At 33.3% G+C, this 27,075-nt stretch overlaps 1 protein-coding gene across 1 annotated transcript in view; it reads right to left on the bottom strand.

Annotated features, from left to right (window-relative positions):
* Nucleotides 1-27,075, bottom strand: part of LOC143250163 (retinal guanylyl cyclase 2-like) — a 74,338-nt gene that overhangs the window by 4,202 nt on the left and 43,061 nt on the right. Inside the window, exons 10-18 of the mRNA XM_076500684.1 lie at nucleotides 23,988-24,137; nucleotides 22,339-22,510; nucleotides 21,176-21,316; nucleotides 20,433-20,625; nucleotides 17,510-17,681; nucleotides 14,115-14,213; nucleotides 7,635-7,726; nucleotides 4,199-4,281; nucleotides 356-370 (exon numbers count right to left, since the gene is read on the bottom strand). Coding sequence (XP_076356799.1) covers nucleotides 356-370; nucleotides 4,199-4,281; nucleotides 7,635-7,726; nucleotides 14,115-14,213; nucleotides 17,510-17,681; nucleotides 20,433-20,625; nucleotides 21,176-21,316; nucleotides 22,339-22,510; nucleotides 23,988-24,137 — 1,117 coding nt within the window. The remainder of the gene's footprint in view (nucleotides 1-355; nucleotides 371-4,198; nucleotides 4,282-7,634; nucleotides 7,727-14,114; nucleotides 14,214-17,509; nucleotides 17,682-20,432; nucleotides 20,626-21,175; nucleotides 21,317-22,338; nucleotides 22,511-23,987; nucleotides 24,138-27,075) is intronic.

Here is a 27,075-nt window from a genome sequence, read left to right on the forward strand (position 1 = left end):
ATACAAGGTAAAAAGGTTTTGTGAAGAACAATTTTGTAAAATACTAAATTTGACAAAAAAATTATCTTAGGCTTAAATTCGAGTAATGATAAGTATATTAGTTGCTTCAAACAATTGAGATTTTTAAAATACAGTATTAACAATAATTCTAGAGAGACGTAAACAAGTGAAAGGATTTCTGAAACTATGTTAAATTTACATAAAAGTATACTAAACTGTACGAAAGTGAACTTTTGTGAAACTAAAGCTACTAATTCACTATAAAATGCTAAGCCTAAACGATTCAGTATTAAGCAGGTCAAAAACTAAACTCCAAGGAATAAAATTTTATGGGTTTTAGATTTCAAAGCCTTACCCGTGGTTCTCCTCACTGTAGCAATAATTAAAAAGATAAACACAATTTATCAATAAAAGAATGAAATTAACCTTATAGAAATATTTCAAACATGGCAAACAAAAATTATCAGTTTTCTCTCCTTCACACAATATTAACAGCAACTGGTTAAGAAAATATCATTAAAAGGAAATTATATTCACTGTTTCTACAGAAATTGTTGCTTAAGATTAAAGCCGTAGAAAATAAGAGAAATTTTCACAGATTTTGTAATTTCTGGATAATAAACCAACAATAATAAATTGTGTCACGTTTAAGCATTACATACAAGATGGGCATCATCTATGGATATAGATAACCTAAACTCAAGATCAATTTTTCTTTTAAAACTTCGAACCAGGATAGTATGGAAAATTATTTCCTTTCAACTGTAGCAATGAAATTATTAATTCCTGGTTAATACAAACATTTTGAAAGTTCCAGAATGTCTTCATTTGTTTTTATAAAAACGTTAGCTAGAAAGACAATTTCAATATTTTATTTTAAATTACAGTGGCTAAGAAAAAGCAACACCATGAACCATTTGTTTAGCTCATAACTTTAGTTTTATATCTTACTCTTACATATTAATGTTGGCTAATAGGCTAGGAAGTTACATCACTGAGTAGATATCGCTTTGTGACAAAGTGATCATAACTTTCTGGTTATGTCTATCAATGACTGGGTTCTCTTGTTGTAGAACAAACATCAGTTTGTGGTTCTCGTTAGCTGGGTCATGTATGTTTATACAAAATGATTAGAAAGAAAGCTTCATATTTAAAATTATTATATTTTAGAAACTATTGAACCATATGAAATAAAATTCCTCCAGAGGCACTGTGGAGTGCCTCTAAACTAAAGTCATTAGTTTAATTGAAGAATGTTTTGACGTCGTACAATGAGATTCAAAACCACATTATACTTCATGACTAGATCGGTTTTCTCCCAAACTAGAAATGCTGCTGCTTTCCTTCTTTCCCTCTCGTCACAACATAATATTGGTGAAAATGTGTGGTAATGTTCTCAATTAGGGAACAAATGGTGCTTATAGCAGTGTTATTCAGGGATAGGTTTGATATGCTGATTGAAGATGTTGGAAAGTATATGGAACACCTTCCGCGACACCTTATATTATAGCTGATCTTTCACTACAAAAACCAATGTTCCTTGTGTTTCTGGTGAAAGTTAGATCCACCAAAACAAGTACTTTTTGAGATATAACTTAGACATGGAGCTTTCATTACAATCAAGCTGTAGTTACGTTGCCAAAAGATTTTTTATTCTAACAACTTGTTCGTTAACGCTCCATTATCTCATTCATTAAAATATCTGTATATATTTGAGGAATTCTAAAAATTGTTAATAAAACGAACTGACATTCTTATGAAGTTCCAACAGCAAATAAGATGGTGGAGTAAAAGAAATCTGTTGATTACAAAATACCAATCCAAACTGAACTCAAACTCATCAGAAATAGATTTTTTCTTTTTTCTTTTATATCATATACTGAATAACTTCTAGAACAGTGTTTCTCAACCAGTTTGCCGGTTTGTAAGATTTCACAAATTATCACATCCATAATATTCGAAAATGAATCTTAATGGTACTATGTTTTGTTCGTATTACGGCGGTCCGTGAAATTTTAAAAAAACAGCTGTCGTCCGTCCTTGGTATGGAAAGTATTACGAAATTCTTTTAGAGCATCAAGTTTCATATTTATTTTAGCATCTCTTAGTTCGTGTTCTTAACTATTACAACATCAGTCGCTTTGTTTTTATTACATTATTTTTAAAACATTTTCAGACAAGGACTTTATCCTTTCATAAAAAACAATTTTCGATAAATTAAAAGTGAGAGAACATTATATGGGGACGTACATATTTCAGTTGCAAAACCCGACCCGTCATGGCCAAGCGTGTTAAGGCGTTCGACTCGTAATCCAAGAGTCGTGGGTTTGAATCCTGTCTCACGAAACATGCTCGCCTTTTCAGCCGTGGGGCGTTGTAATGTGACGACCAATCCCACTAGTCGTTGGTAAAAGAGTAGCCCAAGAATTGGCGGTGGGTGGTGATAACTAGCTGCCTTCCCTCTAGTTTTACACTGCTAAATTAGGGTCGGTTAGCGCAGACAGCCCTCGTGTAGCTTTGCGCGAAATTCAAGACAAACAAACAGTTGCAGAATAATTTAATTTATGCTGAATTAAAGCATTTACTAACAACTGTATCATTTTACAAACCAAAGTTATAGAACAGTAAGGTCCTTATTACAGACTTATATAACATTAGGAAAATCAAGTGACATTCCAAACTGAGAATGAAAATAGTAAAAAACTATGCATATTATTTTATTCAAATTCTTTCTATTTCTTCTTCCATCAGAAATTTTCTGTAACATAAAAAATACCTGGGTTCTATTTTCTGTTGTTTTTGCTTGTTTTTTTCATTTTTTTGCCTGTAAATTTAGAACACACATAATCACGGTACAATTATTACTTTTTGTCCCAGCAGAAGAGGATCATAGATTATCAATCTTTGAATATTTATACATATATAAATTGGTCGTATTTCATACAATTAGTGCACACACTTGTACAACCTTTTTTTTTTAAAAAATGAAGCATATTAAATTATCAAACACTAAACTGAAAACATATGGATTTTGTCATTCTTTTATATAACTTAACAGTAGTATAAGTTTTCTCTTCAACTGGTAAGTGTATTTCAAAGAAAAACAGCGAATTTCAAAACAGTGATTAAACTTAAATATTTGACTTCCACCTTCATTGCATCTGTAATTTCAACGTATCAAGCCATTCCATTTAGTGTTAGTTTGTGTTTTGAATTTCGCGCAAAGCCGCACGAGGGCTATCTGTGCTAGCCGTTCCTAATTTAGCAGTGTAAGACTAGAGAGAAGGCAACTAGTCATCACCATCCCCCGCCAACTCTTGGGCCACTTTTTTACCAATGAATAATAAGATTTATCGTCACATTGTAATGTCCCCACGACTGAAAGGGCCAGCATATTTGGTGTGACAGGGATTCCACCCTCAGATTACGAGTCGCGTGCCTTAACCACCAGGCCATGCCGGGCCCCTTAGTGTTAGAGTAAAGTATTCGTTTCATATCAAAAGGCTTAAACTTGACATGTTAATATGTTTATTGTGAATGAAAATAGGATACGGTTTTACACAAGTAACACATATCAGAAGTGACTGTGATACAATGTATGTTTTTAGTTATTATAAACTTTATTTACAATGAAACATGAAGTCATTTTATTTTATATTGTTTTACAATTAAAGTTTAATTTCTAAAGATTCCTTCTATAAGCATATACATATTTTACATTTGTGGAATCATGATATAGCTTCAAGTTGAGTTTGTGATATTACGAAATACTGGTCCGTTAAAACACGACCAAGACAGAGAAGACTGAAGGTCAATTTTATATTACTGGATACATGACCTGGATGCACGTGCACATCATCAATGCAAGTTGTGTAATGTTAGCTAGGCATGACTAGAAGGTCAGTATAATAAAAAAGTAAATAAATATATAGTGTTATGAGCTACCTAGACTAAACATTTGTATATTTGTGTTTATAGTATGTAGTCATTCTAACATGAAAAAAGCAAAGTTTATATTTATTTTCTTGTTTTGATATCAGTCAGGTAGGTTAAGTAACAGATCCCACATAGTTAGAGTACAGAAAATAAAATATAAAGTATTACTGAAGACAACTCAAGCCTATTTTACTTTCTTTTCTTTTTTTGAAATATCTTATATATTATAATACTTAAAATATGTTTTGATGACGTAACTTACCCATCTTCCTCTGGAGGCAATGGTACTTCTTTTTCGAAGCCGGTCTTTCCACAGAGCCAAAACGTGGGTTGTTTTCCTCTTCCCTGGAGTTGTAATAAATAAATGAAAATAATACGTTTTATAAAATTACCCCTCAAAGGCATTTCATTTCCATAAAGTTATAATCTCTCTTGCTGTCTTAGGAATGTTAGTAGCAATACAAATCATTAAGTCCCCCGCTGATACAGATTTACAACGCTAAAATCAGGGGTTCGATTCCCCTCGGCGACCTCAACAGATAGCCCGATGTGGGTTTGATATAAAACACACACACACATACAAATCATTAAACTGGATTCCTTCCATTGGCTCAGGGTGAACTTGCGGATTAATAACGCTAAAATGAAGGTTCGATCCCTATGGGGGGCATACTACAGATAGTTTATCGTGTGGCTTTGTGCTTAGCACTAAACAAACAAATTGAATTAAATATAAACTTATGTAATCAAACATACAGATGCGACTAATTTTCATGAAAGGGCATGCCCGCAATGCATAATAAATAACAAGGTTACTTTCATTACTACTGAATCTTTAACGTCGTTCAAAACATATCACACAAACGTACAGATTCTGAGATAACACAACACGAATATAAATCTGTGAAAAAAAAATTAATTTATTTCCTTATAGTTAAGCACAAAGATGCACAATTGGCTACCTATGCTCTGCCCATTACAAGTATCGAAACTCGGTTTCTAGCGTTCTAAGTCCACATCGCTGTGCCACTGAGGGGATAAAAAATAAATAAAATTTAGTACTTATGAAATGTCAAGTAAATAAATTTATACATGAGTTTCTCGGGGAAAGAATAGTTTATTTGTTTGTTTCTTTTAATTTTGCGCAAAGCTACACGAAGGCTACCTGCGTTAGCCGTCCCTAATTTAGTAGTATAAGGCTAGAGTAGTTATTACCACCCACCGCCAACTCTTGGGCTACTCTTTTTACCAACGAATAATGAGATTGACCGTCACATTAAAACTCTTCCACGGCTGAAAGAGCAAGCATGTTTAATGGGGGGGGGGAATGAGCCCACGACACTCAGATTACGGGTCTAGCGCCCTACAGACAACAGATAAAAAAGCGCAGTATATTTCAGTACAATGTATTAAATTTTGTTTTTGTGAGGTGTTTGCTCTAACTGTTCCTAATTTTTAACTAGAGATCTCACGGAACTGAAGCGATGGATTAATACTGACACATCAAAACATGACTTTTTAGTAAACAAAGTTAACTGTTTCTAATTTAAATTCTTGATCAATTGTTAGGTTACCAAGAGCAAAGAGGGCATAATGAAAAGTTACTGAAAATAGGCTTAGCTCTCAAGGTTTGTTTCACAATGGAAACTGTTCATCATGGATGAATCGAGAAAAGAACAAAGTCGGATTTTGTCATTCATGTTTTATATAGAACTCCAAATTTACATTAGATTCGGTTGCCAAAACGCAATAGAGCATCTTGGCTGAATTATTTCCATTACTTACGTATATAGATTTCGAGCTTGTCCACGCATAAAAATGATTTTTAATTGCGAAATGCTACTTGAAGTATATTATTTGACATACTTGATAAAATAAGAAAAGGCTTACAACTTTAGAAAAGAGTATAATTGCTTTTATAACTTACATGCTCATCAAGTTACAATTTAAAACCGAAACTGAGTACAAGTAATATAAAATTACGCTTATTGAAGGGGGGTTAACTACATAAGATGGCCTTCCCGCATAAAATATAATTGGGCCTCTACATGTATTTCCCTATGAATTTAGTTACGATTCGGGACCCTTTTTAGGGTATACTGACACCACTGACTTATTTATCAGTTTTATTCGTAACAATTTTAACGAATGCCCTCCTAACATCACGTATGGTGCAACAATTAAAAAGAGTTAGACTAAAACTTTTAACAATATTTTTTGTTTTAAATTTCGTTTAAAAATCGTTCCTAATTTAAAAGTGTAAGACTAGAGGGAAGATTGCTTGTCATCACCACCCATTGCCAACTCTTGGGGTACTCTTTTACCAACAAAGAGCGAGATTGACAGACAACTTATAATGTCCCTAACGGCTGAAAGGGCGAGTCTGTTTGGTGTGACCTGAGGTTCTCAGATTACGAGTCGACTGGTTCTGGTTATTAGGTTCTGCTGGGTAAATGATAAAGACAGACAGTTTAAGGTATATATAATTATGTTATATGAAAAACGAAAGTTGGTAAATATAAACGATATGCGATTAATGAATATACAAAACTTTAACGTCAACAATATAAATAATCCTATTTCATAAATCAAAATTCTCGCTGTTGTTTTGGAATTTCGCACAAAGCTACTCGAAGGCTATCTGTGCTAGCCGTCCCAAATTTAGCAGTGTAAGACTAGAGGGAAGGCAGCTAGTCATTACCACCCACCGCCAACTCTTGGGCTACTCTTTTACCAACGAATAGTGGGAATGATCGTCACATTATAACGCCCCCACGGCTGAAAGGGCGAGCATATTTGGCGCGACCGGGATGCGAACCCGCAACCCTCAAATTACGAGTCGCATGCCTTAACACGCTTGGCCATGCCGGGCCCCAAAATTCTCGCGATTGCAAAATCTAATCTTGACAGGAAATTATAATCAAACATGTTATATTAAGTCTTTAATAGCAACAATAAAGAAAATGAAAACTGACCAGTCTAAAGTATTGTTATTGACAAGATTAACTTTGTTTCAAAACACTAGTACATGACTGCATACGTAATACTTGATTCTTTTACAATTTATTTATTTAAAAACATATGTCTGCATATTTGTTTCATGTTAATTATCTTATTTATGAAATACAAATTTATTTTCATGGCATAACTTTATGTTTTATTCCAGTGTTTGCTCTTTATGATACATATATATATATACATACTGTTTTTATGTGTAAGTTATTTCATACACATTACTGATATATACTTACCTTTAGCACAATGGGACCTGGTATGAAAAACAGTAAGAAAAGTTTCATTGTTGTCCCATACTTGATGCATGTTGAGGAATCACTCTGATCGATACTTGCAAAACTACTTATGTATAAATAATCATAATTTTGACATCATGTGCGTGTTCAGTTTTTGTTTTACATTTTATTCTGCCGAATACGTAAGTTGAGATAGGGGGATACTAAAGTATTACATTTTCTGAAGTTGAGAATCATTTTTTTTAATCAAATATCAAATAATTTTTATTATATATTTTAATTTTCCAATGTATTTGCACACATGGAAGGATAACATTTGCTGACTTAACGTTTTAATTGTGTTTTCTTTGTAAAACTGAAAGAAAATTCTCAAACGCAAATATCTCAGAGCTATAAAATATTCAAAATAGAGAAGTAATATTTATATAAGGATGAATATTGTTATACCTTTAAACTTATTTCTCCTCTGTGTTGTATGGTATAGCCTCCAGCACTTCGTAGCTTTTGCTCCGTAGCCTGACTGATGTGTATTCTGTAGGCTAGACAAAAAGCGAATAACGATAAACGAAGATACCGTAGTCACAAACTATTCTATACTGTGGATCTCTTACTTTATGACCCAATTATAAAAACCATTCGAATTGGAACGAAACAGGAAATACATGAAATATGTAACATTAAGATTAAAACTAACGAAAACTAGGGTTTAAACCATACCAAGCTGCTTATTTATTTATAACCTGTTTAAGCACAAAGAAGGCCTAGTGGGAAGTTATAACGTGTGTTCGAACTAATCTCAAAGAAAAATTTTGATTAGACCATTATTACCATAAATTCCTGATGTAAGACATGTGATTCAATTTGCTTAAAACGAATGTATTAATCCTTAATCATTATATAAAACGAAGGTAACGAGTTATTCAGGCAAAATACATTTGTACAGAGTTATTGTCAAATTTTCATTTATATTAACATTTTCAGCGTTGGGATTCAGCCGGTTTACACCGGATCATAAGAACCAGTTTTAAAATTTCACGAGTTCGCCGAACTGGTTATTACTGGCTTTTTGCCCTCTGATGCTAAATGGCCAAATATACAACGTATCGACTATCAATATGTGAATTCATGCTATAATCAACTGTCATTATGGGGATTCTTACTTCGTAAAGTCACGCGAAATAATACAATTGTAAATTAGCACGGTAGCGTTTGAGGCCGGATTTGCACAGGCCTCTGCAAGTGACAGAGCAGCCAACTTTGATGATTGTTCTGGAATTTCGCACAAAGCTACTCGAGGGCTATCTGTGCTAGCCGTCCCTAATTTAGCAGTGTAAGACTAGAGGGAAGGCAGCTAGTCATCACCACCCACCGCCAACTTGGGCTCTCTTACCAACGAATAGTGGGATTGACCGTCACATTATACGCCCCCACGGCTGGGAGGGCGAGCATGTTTACACGCGGCGCGAACCCGCGACCCTCAGATTACGAGTCGCACGCCTTACGCGCTTGGCCATGCCAGGCAACTTTGATGAAGGAAGAAGAGCATTGTCGTATACTAATGTAGGCCTACATTTTCATGTGTGATCATTTGGTATCAGTCATCTATAAAAATAATTTTCTACAAAAATTTATAAAAATAATTACAAAATAATCCTATATTTAACTTTTGTAGTGAAAGTTTAATAAGAAGTGGCAACATGATATACTGGAATTTGTAAGAAAAACCTCAAGAACTGAAACTTCAAAGCAAGATCCAAATGAACATCTAGCAACAGCAATGCCAAGAAGCGATGAAATTTTTGCTTCTAATACTGCGCAAACTAGAGATGATGAAGATCCAGCAACTCTTTTTCAGGATTGCTAGAGAAAGGAGCAGGTCAAGGAGTTCAAGAAAAAATATGATGGTTTGGTTGTTTGCAGCAAGAAACTTGGTTGTGATCACTGTGCCAAATTTGGCTCCATAAACATAAAGGAAATTAACTTATCGATGTAATAGAGAAGCTACAGTGTTGAAGCATCAGGAAGGAATAAAACTGTCCAGCAAGCATCTCTCAGAAAGAAAACTGAACATTTTTCATAAAAGGCATACAATATATACGCAATGCAACTGAAAGGCCCCCAGTGGTTTAGCGGTAAGTCTGCGGACTTACAACGCTAAAACCCGGGCTTCGATACACGTGGAGGGCAGAGCACAGATAACCCATTGTGTAGCTTTGTGCTTAATTCAAAACAACAACAAAACCGCAATTGAAAGACCATAAAGATGATGCAATTAACAAATACCTAGATAAAATAAACCAAAACTATATCAGCTCTACATGTCAAGTTTTAATACAATCTACAGTGTAGTAAAACGAAGCAGGTTATTTTCTGACATTGAAGATGAGATTGAACTACAAATAAAAAATGGGTTGGACATGGGAGTAGAACTCCATTCTCGGAAAACTGCTGTTAAAATAGTTGATCACATTGCAAAGGAAATTGGAAATTACATATTTACTAAAACAAGGAAACAAAATTTAAAACTCTGTGTCATCACTGATGAAGATTCAACCATATCTAGTAAACCAGAGATCATAATTTTTGTAAGAGTTGAAGATTGTGATCTGTCGCCAATAATTTTTCTTGACTTGGCTGAGTTGAAAGGATATAATGCTGAAACTATATATACATCTCTATTAAAAACTATGCATGATGCAGGATTTGATAATGGATATTTGTAAAATTTTGTTTGTTTGTTTGTTTGGGAATTTCGCACAAAGCTACTCGAGGGCTATCTGTGCTAGCCGTCCCTAATTTAGCAGTGTAAGACTAGAGGGAAGGCAGCTAGTCATCACCACCCACCGCCAACTCTTGGGCTACTCTTTTACCAACGAATAGTGGGATTGACCGTCACATTACACACCCCCATGGCTGGGAGGGCGAGCATGTTTAGCGATTTGTAAAATAATTTAGTCGCATTCTGCTCAGATGAAGCAAGTGTAATGCTTGGCCGCAAGTCAGGGGAGAGCAGTAAGCTTAAAAATGATTTTCCTGGCTTCATAATTTGGCACTGCTTAAATCACCGCTTGCAACTGGTTTTAGATAATTCTATCACTGATATAAAACAAATGAATCACTTCATGTGTTCATAGATAAAATCTACACCATCTTTCACCAATCAAACAAAAACCAAAAAGAACTTTTCAACATTTCGGAATAAATTAGACTAGAAATTTTCAAGATTGTTAGAGTTTTGGGACCAAAATGGGCTGCTTGCAGCCTAAGATCCACACTTGCTGTATGACGTGATTATTCAGCATTATACAAATTTTTTTCTATTGAAAAAAAAATATTCAGGAATGTCTAGCCATCTTTACAACAAATTATTTTACTCTCTAATGGCCTTGAAGCCAGAAATTTAAATTTAGTAAAAGCTGAAATACTGATAAAAGGGCCATTAAGGCATTTGAAATGCTCAAGAAAAATAGAGGAATCTTTTAAAAGAAAATTGACGAAACCATTGCTTCTGACGCCTTTAAAAATATTCAGTTTGTTGAAAATCAAAGATATATAGGCCTTCCTCGTCAGAAACTGCTGGAAGCAGTAATAAAAAATATGAAAACCAAATTGATGGATTGTGATCACTTAAAATAAAAAAAAAATGAACAAGAAAATGACAATAAAATTCATGAACTGGTAAACTTGATCCAGATTCTTGAAATATTGATGAAGTTGTTGTCGCTTGGAAAACCGCTGAAGAAAAATTGTATGAATTCAGTAAACTCTTTCATCATGAAATCAACATTAGTGATTTCATTGACTATGTGGAAAATGTCCTACGAAATCGCCATAATCATGAGATTCCAAAACTGAACAAAAGACTATAAATATAATCAATACTGTTGCTCTTTGTTCTACAGAGACAGAAAGAGGGTCTTCAATAATGAATATCATATATTCAGATAAAAGAAGCTGCCTTATAGTTGAAATTGTGGCAAACATGATGACAATTAATTTGATTGGCCTTCCATTGGATTCATGGGATCCCACTTCATCAGTTCAAACATGACTAAGAAAAAACACCCAGCTGATGACAACAGGGTCAAACGTGGAAGAAATAAATATTTTGATAATAATCACGTGGCGATTTGTAAATATTTAAAGCATGCTAGATAAATTATTTCAGTATGATATTTTTGTTATTATTTTTCATTGCAAAAAATGAGGGGGGGTGAAAAGGGAGATAGAACCGGTTGTTATAATTTTTGAATCCGACCACTAAACGTATTAACTACTAAAAACGGGGTAATACCAAAAAAACATCTTTAATATGGACGTTTCAGAGTTTTCTTATATTTTATCATCAGCATTAATATCTAAAACAAATGAGTTCATCACATTCGAACCACAAAAAACAACACTACCATTGAACGAGTTTTTTATGTTCAATAGGAAGTTTAGAAGGAACTGGTGTAAACGGTAAAAATACAATGGAATGTACAATAAAACGTGTAGTATGCACATGCTTAATAAATAACATTTTTTTCGTTTTGAGTTTACTTACTGATAAAATATATTTGATTACAATTCAGAACTTCTATAGTAATTACAATTAATTTTTAGAATAGTAAAACGTTTCAACCACTGATACGATCGTTAACAAGTATGTCAGTGATTACAGTAAAGGACATTCATCAATGACAACAGGTAGGAGTTGATGTTATTATTTAGTTTTTGGTGATCATTGAAAATGGAGAGACTTTCTTTAATAAATAATTTTTATTCTGTAGTTCCGGAGTCAAGAATGTTAAGACTTTTACTTCTCATTTTTATTTTTGTTTTTGTTTTTGAATTTCGCGCAAAGCTATACTAGGACTATCTGCGCTAGCCGTCCCTAATTTAGTAGTGTTGGTCCAGAGGAAAGAAAGCTAGTTATCATCACCCACCGCCAACTCTTGGGCTACTCTTTTACCAACAAATAATTGGATTGACCTTCACATTATATCATCCCCACGGCTGAAAGGTCGAGAATGTTTGATGCGACGGGGATTACTTCTCATTAATGTAATTAATTCCAAATTCTCTATGATTTTAATTGATATATATTATTATTTTAAATATACTTATATTTAAGTTTTTCTCTATAATAGTTTCTCTTAACAGTGCCATTGATAAAACTTCGTTTTCCACCCGATGAATCATTAATATATTATTTTAATTCATTAACCGAATTTTCTTGAATTTCTTAGAGGTTTCCAAAATACACGAGCCGTTAATTACTTTTATATTACATTTAACGTAGTAATTAGTTTAAATAAAACAGTGATGTTTTTGTTCGTGAAATTATCACCTGAGTCTATGAGAATGAGAGAATTGTTTATTTTTTTAGTTTTCGTAACGTCTAATGATATTTTCATGTGTATTTTTTGTGAACTTAACGCTTTCGTCGAGCTTTGTAGAAATTGTCACTTTGGTATTTATTTAGTTGACGAGGACTAAAAAGTCCCTTTGATTCCTGATTTTTTTCGTATATCATTCATTGGACAAGAAACTCTTCTGGTTTCTCCAGTGCTTGTATGATTTTGAAGAACATTGGAGATAACATCAATCTTTAAACGGCAAACATATTTCTGTAAGATAGATGGCTTTATTACATTTTAGAGCAGTGTTCTGAGGTTTTGCAAGTTGGCTTTTTAGTATTGAACCTGGCTGTACTATAACCTTAATTGGCAGATCAGATTTCTTGATCACAGTATTTATTTTTTTTAAAGATAGTTTCGACAAACAGAAGTACCATAAAAGTAAAATTTTTATAATGTTATCTTTGGAAAATTGTCTTTTATCTCATTGGTTTATTTTTGTTTCGTCACGTTGGAGATGTAATGCTAATTTTTGTGTATTATAGTCCTCGAAAATGTGGTCAGTGTAAAAAGGTAAATATTCGTTGTTCAATACGAGTTTAGTTCTGACTTTAGAATTAATTTTCTTGATGTCACCTTAATGATAAATAATGACAACAATATACAATTTATCTTGTTTCACGGACCAAATAAAAACTATCTTTCTTAGCTTCAACTCCTATAATCCGAAAGATTTCAAGAAAGGTGCAATTATTGGAACATTAAAAAGGATATTTTGCACAGCAATATGCATTACAGTATGAAAAAAACACAACACAATTCTGTTGTTACAACTAGAGACAATCAGTAGAATCGATACCTCCGCATATGGGTTGAATATATTGTCCTAAAAAAAAATACGAAAATGCGTCCGTATGTCTGTCGTTCTTAAAGAACACGAACCATTTTTATTAGAACAATGATGAATAGTATTATACATATGTCCACCAAGTTTCATCAAAATCTTATTATTTTTGATTGAGTTATAAAGCTAAAATAGCGTGAAAAATCGGTCGGTCCCCATGTTAATAATGATGTTTTGGATTTTGTAATCTTGCGGTGAACTTGATTCTTCAAAAACTAGTCACTTCTAAGTTGGAACATATCCGACATGTATATAAACTTTCGTCCAAATTCGTTCAGCCGTATTTGAGAAATCCTACTCAGAAACCTAAAAACACACACATAGTGTTGAAAACATAGCCTCCTTCACCTTTGGTGGCGGAGGTAATAAATACAGAATATATCTCATCAAACATTTGAAAGCCAATTTATTTTTAGCCTTTTAAGTATGCTGTGCATGTACTGTAGGAACGTTACTGCAAAGAATGATAGAATAGGCACAAGAGATATCCAATAAAATGTATAATTTATACACTTGCAATTGTTAGCGCTAATTTTATGGTAAGAAATGTAATAAGTTTTTTACGTTCAATATAAGTATATAATGTGTTATATGAATTTCATAATTTTATATATTTTCATAAAGAAACAAGTGAAATAAAACCCTGAGAGAGAGAATAAAGTTTTTAAGTAATATCCATACCTAAACCAGAAGACTCCATTCGGGAAGCGGTGTTAACAGTGTCTCCGAATAAGCAATATCTAGGCATAGTTAGGCCTACAACACCTGCTACCACTGGACCTGGAATACACAGAGAATAACGTCGTATAACCAAAATAACAGCTAATATTAAAAAGATTGACCTGAAATTAATAGGAAATAGCTATCAATTAGTGTGATAAATGGAGTAATGGTAGAAGATTTATGGGTGAAACATGTATATTCATCGTTCATGTTCATTTTGTACTTTATGTACGGGCAGTATTTTTTTACAATATGATTTGTTAGCAATGTATTTAAACAACATACAGTCCACTTATTTTAAAATAATATATGAAAACTAATCAAACGTATATACAAATGTGCGTTACACAGTTAATTACCATAGTTAAATCAAGAGCTGTAAATAATTCCTTATCTTCAACAAAAGTCTACTCTGTTATCCCAGTACAGTCAGTGGTAAATTCATCTACGTTACATCGGGGGTTACCATAACTGTATCTAGAGCTTTAAATAATTATCTTTCGAGTGAAAAGTCCATACAAACTGTTTCAGTCTTTAGATCGAATTACAAACCGAATTATTCTTTTCACGTTGTTGTTACACTACATTATGCTAATATTACACTTTAAAAGTTGCCACTATACAATTTATTATGGCTAAACTCAAAGTCACCCAGCATATCTCTATCTGCTTTTCTTTTCCTTAACTTCCTCTCACATTTTGTTTGTGTATTTATAAATAAACCAATTGAAACCTAGAATCTTGTTTGTTTGTTTCCAGTTAAAACTACACACGATGGATAATGAAACCCGGTTTCTAGCTGTGTAAGTCTACATACTGAAATGCCACTGGGGGACTTAAGAATCTTCTGCGCATTATTCACTTAAAAATTCAGAAGGCTCGAGTAACGTGACGTAAATTCACAACAATTAAACTACACAACAGTTGATTTGTAAACGTTTATGTAAGCAAACTTTCCTAACTATAATAACTTCTCAAAATAACTTACTTCAACGTTGACGCCATATAAACTAAATAAAACACACGTATTGAACATAAAATGAGCAGTCGTGTATATCTAACAATGTAAACACAATATTAACTTAAGAAAACAGTGGAAAAAATTTGTAATGATTAGACATCAATAACAAGTTGCGCTCGAGCAGATTATTTTCTCGAAAATGTTCTTCAGTGGTTGCCATATATACTACAGCCACCATCTCTCGTCACCTTAAGCCACACTTCCTAGCTTAGCCTTTTTACTTTGCCTCGCTTTGATTTAAGGTAAACTAGAAAACATAACAATAACAGTGCAGTAGCAGATGATTTTCGGCCAGAACACGACATGTAATAAAACTGTTATATTTAAACGGACAATGAAAACAACAAAAATATTCTAACCAACGTAATATTAAAAAGCAAACAATTGTTTTTGTTGTGTTTGAATTTCGCGCAAAGCTACTCGAGGTCTATCTGCGCTAGCCGTCCCGAATTTAATAGTGTAAGATCAGAGGGAGGGCAGCTAATCATCATCACCCACCTCCAACTCTTGGGCTACTCTTTTTCCAACGAATAATGGGATTCACTGTAACATTATAACGTCCCCACGGCTGAGAGGGCGAGCACGTTTGGTGCGACCGGAATTCGAACCCGCGACCCTCAGATTACGAGTCAAACGCCTTAATCCACCTGGCCATGCCGGTCCCAAAACCAAGCAAACAAATTATCAATTTCGTTAACTTATAATCATTTTTCCTCAACTCTTGTCTGTCTTTATTAGTTATCAATATTTTCTCTTAATTCTTTGTAACACATAAAAACCTAAAATTAAAATAATTAAAACGTTCTTCAATTATCCTATCATAAATGAAAAGTTTTAGTTTGTTAGCATCTGGATATTTTTATATCCATTTCACTTTCCTTCTCAAGTAAGGCCTTAACTGGTGAGTTTAAGGATAATTAATTTACTAATTCTTTGGCAGTGTATTGTATTTAATATATTGTTATTAATGTTTGTGGCTGTAAATTTTAAGCCATAAACAAAACACATGACATGAAACAAAATACGCTGCATATTTTTAAAAAGGATCCTAGGGTACAATTTACAACGTGGGATTATAAAATGTATCCTAGGTATTGAAGGTGACTGCGGAAGTAGGACCCACATTGCAGTGGAAATACACCACCAATCAGTCTTAACCTAGTCTCACATAAGAAAATTAGAAATTAGGAGAGCGAGTTATGGGTGCTCAAGTTCACAACGTCCCACATCCATATCACCCTTCCCTGCCTGTATGTATATAATATCTTAGTTAAATAGCCCCCAGTTGCCAGCGGTTTGTTTGCAGACTTAAACACTAGAAACCTGATTTTGATGCCCGTCGTAGGCAGACCACAGCTTGTCCATTGTGTAGCTTTGTATTTAATTTCAAAAGAAACTATCTGTGTTAAAACTGGCGTTAAATAATTTTTAATTCTCTAAAAAGGGAGGTGTAACGGATTTACTGTTATACGTTTATTTTAATATCGATGTTTGTTTCAGTTTAATATATATTTAGAAATCCATATGTGTATTGCGGAAATCTTGCCTGCTCTCTAAATTTTTAGAAAATTCTTAAGCGTAAGATTCAACAATGTATATGTCTACGTAATTACTACTACTATTGGGCTAGTTGAACTTTCTAGAACCTCGCCTTAAATCTCATAAATCGCAATACGCAGGGAGAAAGTTTAATATTGTTGGTTTGCCACAGTCAGTATACTATAAAATTCGGAAGCTATAGTTGTTAAAAACGCTTATTAATCGGAAAACTACAGATATCTGACCAATAACGTTTATAGATTTCGAACATTACAAGCCCTTTAACTTCAAAGTATTGGCTTCGGATATTAGTATTTCTACGAGGGCATCAGATATTTTTGTCAGTAAAACTTACACATGCTCAGTGAAGAAGTTAGCTAGCTTTCCCGTTTAGGGGATTGTACCTGTGTATTAACATAGAATTAATTCGTTCCTCGTGAGTCGTCGATAAAATATTCAGTCCCAGACCAAATGGAAAACTCAGCACTTTTCGTAAGTTTGTGAAACTTTTGTATATAAATTATTATTTATAATAACCGTTGTTATGAACAGTATTGTTGTTTGTATATTAAAATATGTTTATGTTAAGAAAGAAAATTATGTATATCAATCTTATTGAAAAATATCATAAATTTCATACGTATCGATATCAATTAATTTCTAAATTCAATTAAAATTTTTCCGGCTATTTAAAATCGTAACATGTTAGCATACGTAACATAATAAATCGAAACTTTGTCCGAGATAAATTATAATACGTAACAGTGTGAATTAGATATAAAGATATCCTTACCAGTATGAAGCCCAATACGCAACATTAAAGGAACTGTAGGCATATGTCTAATTTTGAAGTTACCACAGACGTGAAGCAAGTCTAAGGCCATAGTAGCAATTTCTTCTGCATGATTTGGTATTATTTCTGGGAGTCCTCCTACTACCATGTAGGCGTCGCCAATTGTCTCTACCTGGTATCAGTAATACATACTATTTTAATGCCTGTACTTTAAGAATTTTTAAACTGATAGGTTCATTTATAGTATACATTTTATTTACGTGACATCCAGATAAGACATTATATAAACAAAACATATATGTTATGAATATCGCTCTTAGTTTAATTTGAAACTACTTCGATGGTTGAATGAATTGCTCACTAATTATATTAAAACACTACAAGTTTAGTAAGGTTTACTGTATAATTGATAAAACATGTTAAAATTCAACCTAAACATACACAAGTCTAACTTGTACATCACATAGTTATTATGAGATATCTTCAAGCTTATGTTTCAATATTTTTTACGTTTGTCATTTTATGTTAATTCGAGGACTTATATGTAGATACACACATAAAAAATAAGTTAGGAATGAAAATAAAAAATTGTCTAAAATATTAGTATCGTTATATATTTGTTTTACTGAGTAAATTAAAAACGAAGGTTCGTGATGAAAATCTCGCTATCTACAGATATATATATATATATATATATATAGTGTTCTGCCGAAAAGTATCTACGTAAGTGATTCTGATAAGTGCTCTATTGACTCTAATATTGCTGCTGTTCTGCGACGTGATGTTATCAGTTAAATGTCTGGTTGAGTTGATTTCATTGTTATTTAAAATGATTGATCATTCGATGACAACTAGAAGACTGTAGTCTCACCTTTGGATTAACAATCTGGACAGCCTTAAGACGTTCTATGGATTTAAGATTTGAAGCTCATCTAAGCTGTTAATATCGTCGATTTAATACATAGTAAAATTGGCTTGTGATTTATGATAGCAGTCGATATCCCATGGAAAAACATAGTGGCCTAAACTCTATACATTTTTGTCTAGTCGATTCATTGTATTAATTTAAAACCCTTTACTTTTGTTTGTTTTGAATTTCGCGCAAAGCTACTAGAGGGCTAGTTTACCAGTGTAAATCTAGAGGGAAGGCAACTAGTCATCACCACCCGCCGCCAACTCTTGAGTTACTCTTTTACCAATGAATAGTGGGAATGACCGTTACATTGTAACACCCCCACGGCTGAAAGGACGAGCATGTTAGGTGTGACGGGAATTCGAACCCACGACCCTCAGATTATGAGGTGAGTTTTAACCACCCGGCTACGCCAAGTCAAAGCCCTTTAGAAATACATAAACGTTTAAACAGGAAGAAACTTGACAGATAGAAGTTACGACTACTAATGTTTAGAACGCATCTCACAACACCTAGTGAGCGAACATATTGAATGTAGAGAAATCGCTTAGGATTTCTTACAACATTTCTTCATGCGAGGTTCTCGAGTAGACCGATTTTCTACACTTAAGTATATCATAATGACATAAAGTGTACTACGGAATTAAACTGAATTCTAAACCTGTTTAAACTGTGGAAAGAAACTGAACATAAGTTTCTCAGTAAGATTTAATAAGATTGAATACGAACAAAGAAAACTCAGTCATAGTCTAACATACAAACATACACGATACTTTTGGTTTAAATCTGGAAAAATATCTATGCCAGTGGAGAATCAGATCAGATATGATCTAAGTAGGAATCTTGGCAGGAATGTCAGTCAACTACTCTTTACTTATTCAAATAGGGTGAAACTTACCAACGTGGATTTGTTAGTCATGTCCCCTTGTCACCCTTGTTAACAAAAAGCACAGTGTTTAGATATGTTTGTACATTTACATGACTAATGTGACCAGAGAAGAAATTAGTATAAAACTAAAGGTTTCTCCAGCGACAATCTTCTGTGGAAAAGTCCATAGAAAACAAAAGAAAATGGCTCTTGACAGTACGTAACTAGCACAAGAATAGGGCCAATACAATCCAAGTATAGTTAATAGTAGCTTATACATCATAAATCACTAATGCTTATCACTGTAAGAACGTCAGTTTAAAAAAAAAAAACATTGACCTTTCTAAGTTAAAAGAACAAACTTCTGGTATGTTCCTCTTGCCACAGTTAGAATCTTATAGGTGAATATTTGTCATAAATCGACACTACTTTCAAATGGCCTGAACAGTTTTTACATCATGCCTTGTAATGGTCGCATGCACAGTTGATTATACGCGGCCTGGCATTGTGATTACTTCCCATTAACTTAATAGTTTCCTGTCTTACAAATTCGTGTAACTCATGACGTATCAAAATGTTGCACATACCTAACGACGCTACATTAACTGGCTGACGTCTCTTACAGATCATTCTGAAAGGGACGTCAAGCAGCGGTGTCTGTAAGTCGTAATTTAACTTCTAACTCCTTACACTGAAATAAATTATAAAGATGTTGTTTCTAACTGTATAGTACCCGTATAATACTAATTACACCAACTGTATTAAACTTACTGTATAATATCAGCTGTATCAGAAGTATAACATCAATTTATCGTAACATTTACTCTAATCTACATGAATAACACAAGTTATTTGCGTAAAGCAACAACTGCTACAATTCAGGCGAAGGATAAAACTTGCATTCAAATATTAAATATTTAATCGTTAGCTCGTTATTGATGGTTTCAATTTACATATTCTGCTTAGAATTCTATTACTGTAGTCTTGATACCTAATTTTAACTTTCGCTTTTTACCGTTCGTTCAGATTATAATCCTAGCAAGGCATCAAACTAAAAGCTACTCTACTTTATTAGTACTTCTATAATAAATATTTCACTTTTTATGTCACACTCACATTTTTTCCCATTAATAATATCTTACTTTATATACGTTATAGTTATCAATGGTATTGTCAAATGCAGTGTAGAGATCGTTCAGGAGATCGACAATTTCCATGGGTTCACTATAGGCAGAAATGGTTGTGAATCCTACAATGTCACTGAAGTAAATGGTAACTTCTTCAAACTTCTCTGGTACAACTGGTAATCCTGCCTTTAAGTTATCAGCGACGGTACTGAATAATTAATAAAGAGCCACTTATTAGCCTAGCAAAGCAACAAGAACAAATAATGAAAATAGACAATTATAGTGTAACACAATACACAGAGTCAATGTTAGGATCATTAATTTTTGTCAGTAATCAGTCTTTCAAAATTACTTCAAGTTATAGTTTCGCTGATGTAAAATTGGTTGTAAATCTAAAGTAGTCATTTTCGAACATGAATATAATGCCATAAGTCGAGAGTGAAATTTATGGCTTGTGCCAATTTGACTGTATTTTTCTGCAACTCGTAAGTTTTCATTATCATATTTAGAATGTTTAAGTAGCGTTTCTTCTTCTGCTTATTTGTGATTTTTTTAAATGTAAGTTCTTAAGTCTCTACTGTTTACTAAACTGATTCCATGTCTTTACTTAAAACTACTATATATTTTACCAGTTTTAACCTGGCAGTATTTCTCAACTTGTATCTTACTCTTGTTTTAAGCATATCAAGTTAACGTCCATTCTATTCTACGTCATTTTAACCATTTCATTATTTTTAGAAAAGGCAATTTCTATGCACCTGGGTAACATCCGATTCAATAGCTGGTCTGTCTTCTTTTTTTCTTCGTCTAACTGCATCGTTCGTTCTTTGATTAAATCCTCTAAGTTATTCGAATACTTCTCTAACATTTCAAACATAGTGTCAACGATGTTGACTTTTCTGAAACGATTAGAGCAACTGATCATTAAAATAAACAAAATTCAACTACAGAACATTGTTGAAATAATCTTGAGTCGTCTTTTTGAAAGTCAAACTTTATCACAATGCTACAACATGATAAATATGATTAAGAACGCATATTTTAACTTTTAAACTATAGTTTAAAACACTTAAAAGTAGTAACTGAATAACGCGTTAGTGACTGCGATGACAGACTTATTCAGTTTTTATATAACAGATCAAACAAGTTCAGTTTTAAAAATATAAACATCTTCATTAAGTACAAACGTAAAATAAGAATACATTATGGAGTAAAACAATGAATAATTGAATATAAAAGAAACAAAACGATCTATGATAGAGAAAAAAGGACCTCGAGCTATGAGCAGTCATTAATTTCTAAGTAAATAAACATCGACTTTTTATCAAATCATACAATGCATTGTGTCTTCTGATAAACAACATACATAACTGCAAAATCTTCATGGTTACATACTTTCCGTAGATGGCCCGGCATGGCCAGGTGGGTTAGGGCGTTCGACTCATAATCTGAGGGTCGTGGGTTCGAATCCACGTCACACCAAACATGCTCGCCCTTTCAGCCGTAGGGGTGTTATAATGTGACGGTCAATCCCACTATTCGTTGGTAAAATGTAGCCCAAGAATTGGTGGTGATGACAAGTTGCCTTTCCTCTAGTCTTACACTGGTAAATTAGGGACGACTAGCGCAGGTAGCCCTCGTGTAGCTTTACGCGAAATTAAAAAAAAATAGAAACAAAAATTTTCCGTAGTCTTGGCTACACGTTTTAAGATGTTCACAGTTGCTGCTCCCCCTAGTGACATAGCAGTATATCTTCGGACTTGTAACGCTAGAAACCAGGTTTTGATACCCGTGACTGGCAGAACACAGATCTCCAGCCCATTGTGAAGCTTTATGCTTAATTACAAACAAACAAGTAATCACAGCAGCTTATTTACAGCCATCTGTTAATAGACATTTTAAAGCTCGTATAGATACGTACTTTCCTCGGTTCAACCTTTTAAATTGTTCATTAATTTGGCCGAAGTCGGGCCTCATATCTGGGTATTCTGCCCAGCACTGCTTCATAATGTTGATAGCTTCAGGTGGCGCTGCTTGCTTGGACACTGAAGGTCTGATGAGCGGTGGAGGATACTTTAGTTTCTCAATCAATTCTAATAAGAAAAAAGAAAAGGAAAGGAAATAAGCTTAGTACTAAACTTCATGCTCATTGAACCTAGAGTTTTCCACACCTTAGGATTGTTTCCCACATGAAAAAGAACACATTTCGTTAAAACTATATATATATGTATTGATTGTTTCTGAATCAGTGGTAGATAGAACAGGCAGATAAGTAAGTAGCTGGTAAGCAGAAACTTGGGAACTCTATGTAATAATTACAACTGGATAACCACCCTTTAAGCATTATGTGTAGTAACAGAGTACATTAGTTTTTGAATATTAATTTACAAATAAACATAAACGAACAGAAGGAAACACGATATGTCATTTAGTATTTTTACGTGACGAGAATAATTTACAAGATACTTACACGACGCTAGGTTTGAACTAATACATTGTTCAAAACAATACAGGAATAGTCTAAATTTTAAAATTATAGCACATTCATTTAAACATCATATTTATACAATTAAGGAACAGAATGAGATAGTAGATCTCTTCAGATATTTGTTGGTATTTTTCACTTGATTCAAAAAGTTTTATATTTTTTTTAAATGACCACGTATGTTCAAGATTACAAACAGTATGTTATTGTTTTCATTGGAACAGTTGAAATCGACTGCGTTTTTTAAACTAACTGGAGTTGAAGGCCAAGAAGATAAGGTAATTAGGATGATACTATAACAACTGTAGTATCTATATCTCTAAGGTGTCAGGAAAAAAATCATACTAGTCTTCATTGAACACCACTGATATTGAAATTCAACGGGAAAGCCGAAGCGATCTGGTTCCGAGAGTTATTTGCAATGTTGTATCTGTTTTAATATCGCATGTGAGGAGATTGTTTTACACTCACGTCTTGGAGTTTATAATTATTCTCTCAATTCGGCAGCGGTGAGAAAAAAGGAAAATTTTACAGATGTGAATATGATAGCTGTGTTTTAATTCTTGGGAATTTTAAACTTCTGGTTTTGTTTTGTAGGCGGATTCATCCATACGTGGTAGGCATGGTCTAGATATTAGGACAGAGTTGTTCTCTTGAACTTTTGGTTTTGTAATCTACTCATTACGATTTAAGTTAAATCGAATCTATTCTGAATTATTTTTCAAAGTTAGAGAGTAAATGTTAGCACACTCGATGCATATTGTTTCTTATTAGCTCTTGTTACCTTTACCATGTGTAAATAACCCACGCACAACTCACCATTTTAGATAGTGCACACACAGTTTCTTAAATACGCTTAATAAGGTATTAAAACTCACTTGTAGAAATATTCTTTGTACATCTTCAGTGAACGTTGTTCATTTGTGAAATGTGTCAGTCTTTATTGTTCAATACAAGTTTCAAAGTAAAGTATTATTTAATTGATTTGATCTAAATCTCATACAAATACTTAAATATATAAATTATAATTTTTAGATATTGTTCTGACTATGTTAACACCATACGTAACACAAAGAAGACTTCACCTCCAGCTGACAATTGAAGCATGGAATAGGGTTGCCCTCTAACGACTACTTCTTGCATTATTATCGAAAAACTGTAAACATCACCAGCTTGAGTCCCCCTTTTGAACAATGTTTCATCTCGCAGGAGTTCTGGTGCAGTCCAAAGTTTGTCTATGGAGATGGCAGACAATATAAATATTAAAAATATATAAAAATTGATAAGTGAATTCAATATTGTAGTATTTATAGAAAAGTGATCAATTATGACACAACAATATATATATATCTTTACTGTTTTTTTCTGTACTTGAGAATTAACATAAGTCTCCAAATTTATGTAATAAAAATTTTCGTAATTAATTTCGTTGGATTTTAATTTCAAGAGTTTAAAACAAGTACCAGCTTAATTCTAAAAGCAAACAGTCTGACCAGTGCCTTAAATATTTTCAGATCAATACTGTGTTGTATTGTTTTTAAAAGGTTGATATTCCTCATCCCTGAATTTACTTTCTTTTTTGAAAAATTTTGCCTTTAACTATTTTTCTATTAATAAATATAAACATATTAAGCAAATAATGTCAATAGATTCAATGTTGTAAACAGTATTTTAACTTCCTAAACATTTGGATTACTGACGTGTTTTATGTGAGGCCCACATGTTGCATTAAGGTCATCAATTTTCTGGTTTTCGTTGTTACAAAACTGAGTGGAAAGAATTGAGAAAAATATAACAGTTGCTTGTTTACTATGTAAAATACGCAAGATATATAGCTATAATTAATGTGAATAACTTTAATATTAATCACATTTTAATTTATATTATCGTGTGTTGAGACCCGGTAATCAATATATCCTCAAGAAATTTGATCCATAAATATTTGTTAAGAAAACTGTTGTAAAAACAAATGCGATCTACAAATAGTTTGAATTCCTTTATAAAAATCTTGTAATTTTGACAGTGACAGAGATACAGAAATAAATACATTATTTTAGAAAAACAAATGTTTTATGTACAGATGTCTAATCGATGTCAACACAATGTAAATAACCATTGTATTGGCAATATCTTTTATATATGAGAAAAATCTTATTAGCAACTAGAGTGTCCCTCAGGTAGGTAAGTCAACAGATATTTTATGAAACTGGAGATAATTGTTTGTTTTATTTTATTTATACACTAGTAAAATTCATCACTGACCAAAGCACAAACTCTCCTCCATCAATTTATGGAGTTTCCATCGTACCACACGGACCGGCATGACAAGATGGGTTAAGGCGTTCGACTTTTATCTGAGAATCGCGGGTTCGAATCCCCGACGCACCAAACATGCTCGCCCTTTTAGCTGTGAAGGAATTATAATGTAACGTTTAATCCCACTATTCGTTGATAAAAGAGTAGCGTCCCTACTTTAGCAGTGTAAGACTAGAGGAAAAGCAGCTAGTCATCACCACCACCACCAACTCTTGGGCTACTCTTTTGCCAACAAACAGTGGGATTCACTGTCATAATAACGCCCCCACGGCTGAAAGGGCGAGCATGTTTGGTCAGACGGGTATTCGAACCCGTGACTCTCAGATTACGAGTCGAACGCCTTAACCCACCTAGCCAGTTTATTTTGTATATTTGCATTTTGTGTATTTACCGAAAGTTAAATAATATGTTCACTTGCTATTTTCGTTCATCATAAGTTAAACGATTATCTACAATATAACTCCTTTCCATTGGTGGTGGTCAGCGATAAGCTTAATAGCTCGTGATGCTACAAATAGGGGTTTGATACCCACGAAGTAAAGCGCAGATAGACCATTTTGTTGCTTTGTACTTAAAACAAAGAAATTTCACATTTTATTTTTTATATCTCAAAGTGCTATCACCACTTTTTTCCTTTCTTGCAAGTTTCTATAAACCGTACTATTCTGCCTAGCTTAGCTCAAACCTATAGCTCCACGTGATGTCAAACAACAACAACAAAAATAAATGTAACATCTTATCTCCAGATGTTCAAACCCAGATCAACAGAAGTTTCCAACGCACGTTTAACTTGGGAGTTATATATTCACGGTATCAAGTGAGAAATGTGTACAGATATTTATTTCAACTATGAAAATATTTTTCGTATATCTTTACTTCAATAATTATATAATATCCTGATGCGATAGCGTTCAATTAATTCCGTTATCAATACCTGAATTTAAAAAAAAATCGTTTGTTTTCGTTTAAAATGATGATTAAAGAGAGCTTTCGGCTTGTACTTTTGCTCAAATAGTTAGTATTATCATTAGAAACAACAAAAGAAGCAACTGTTCAGTTCAATAAACTAAAGTACGATAAGAAAAAGTCTATCATTTTTCTGTCTCAGTTAACTGGTGGATGAAATACGCTTAAACTGATCTTAAATACAAATGTTTCAATTAAATACACTTTCTATGTTATGATTGCGAACTCAAATATTATCTCTGTTTTTTATGAGAACTGTCTTGATGCTACACGATATTTTCGTTTTTATTTTCATATTTTAGAGCATGAATCATCACGTACTACGCAGAGTACAAAACAATCTTTATTAAATTCATGTTCACTAACAGGAATCAAACCTTCTGTAGTTAATCAAGCGAGCTCTGTATGTTTCGCTTCAGTTAAACAAATAGTGTTGCTTAGGGTATGTCAGAAATTCATCGAACATTGTTGTATCCAGTTTGTCGTATTCATATGTCTTGAAACATAAAACAAGATGTCTTGTTACAAAATTAAGTCATTTCTCAAAACTGTATTTAGGAATACTTTCGAAACGTAAATCAATGACTGACTTGTCATATATAAGTGTAAGTTGCAGAGAATGACTGGTTTATCATCTTTAAGTGTAGTTTTAGAGAGTGACTGGTTGATTATCTGTAATATTTATATGGGTACCTATACCATGTTTAATTAGCTTACAAAAGCCACTTGTAATACGTGTTCGACCGGTGGTTCACAACTGACTTTTAGTTATGGACCGCGTGACAAACAAATGGGACACGTATTACAAGTTAGCTGCAGTGAGCTAGTTAAACATGATATAATCATCCGTATAAATGTTAGACACTTGGATGAAGTAAAGAAAAAGTGTGT

This window comes from Tachypleus tridentatus, chromosome 1 (genome assembly GCF_004210375.1).
Source record: "Tachypleus tridentatus isolate NWPU-2018 chromosome 1, ASM421037v1, whole genome shotgun sequence".
Classification (NCBI taxonomy): domain Eukaryota; kingdom Metazoa; phylum Arthropoda; class Merostomata; order Xiphosura; family Limulidae; genus Tachypleus; species Tachypleus tridentatus.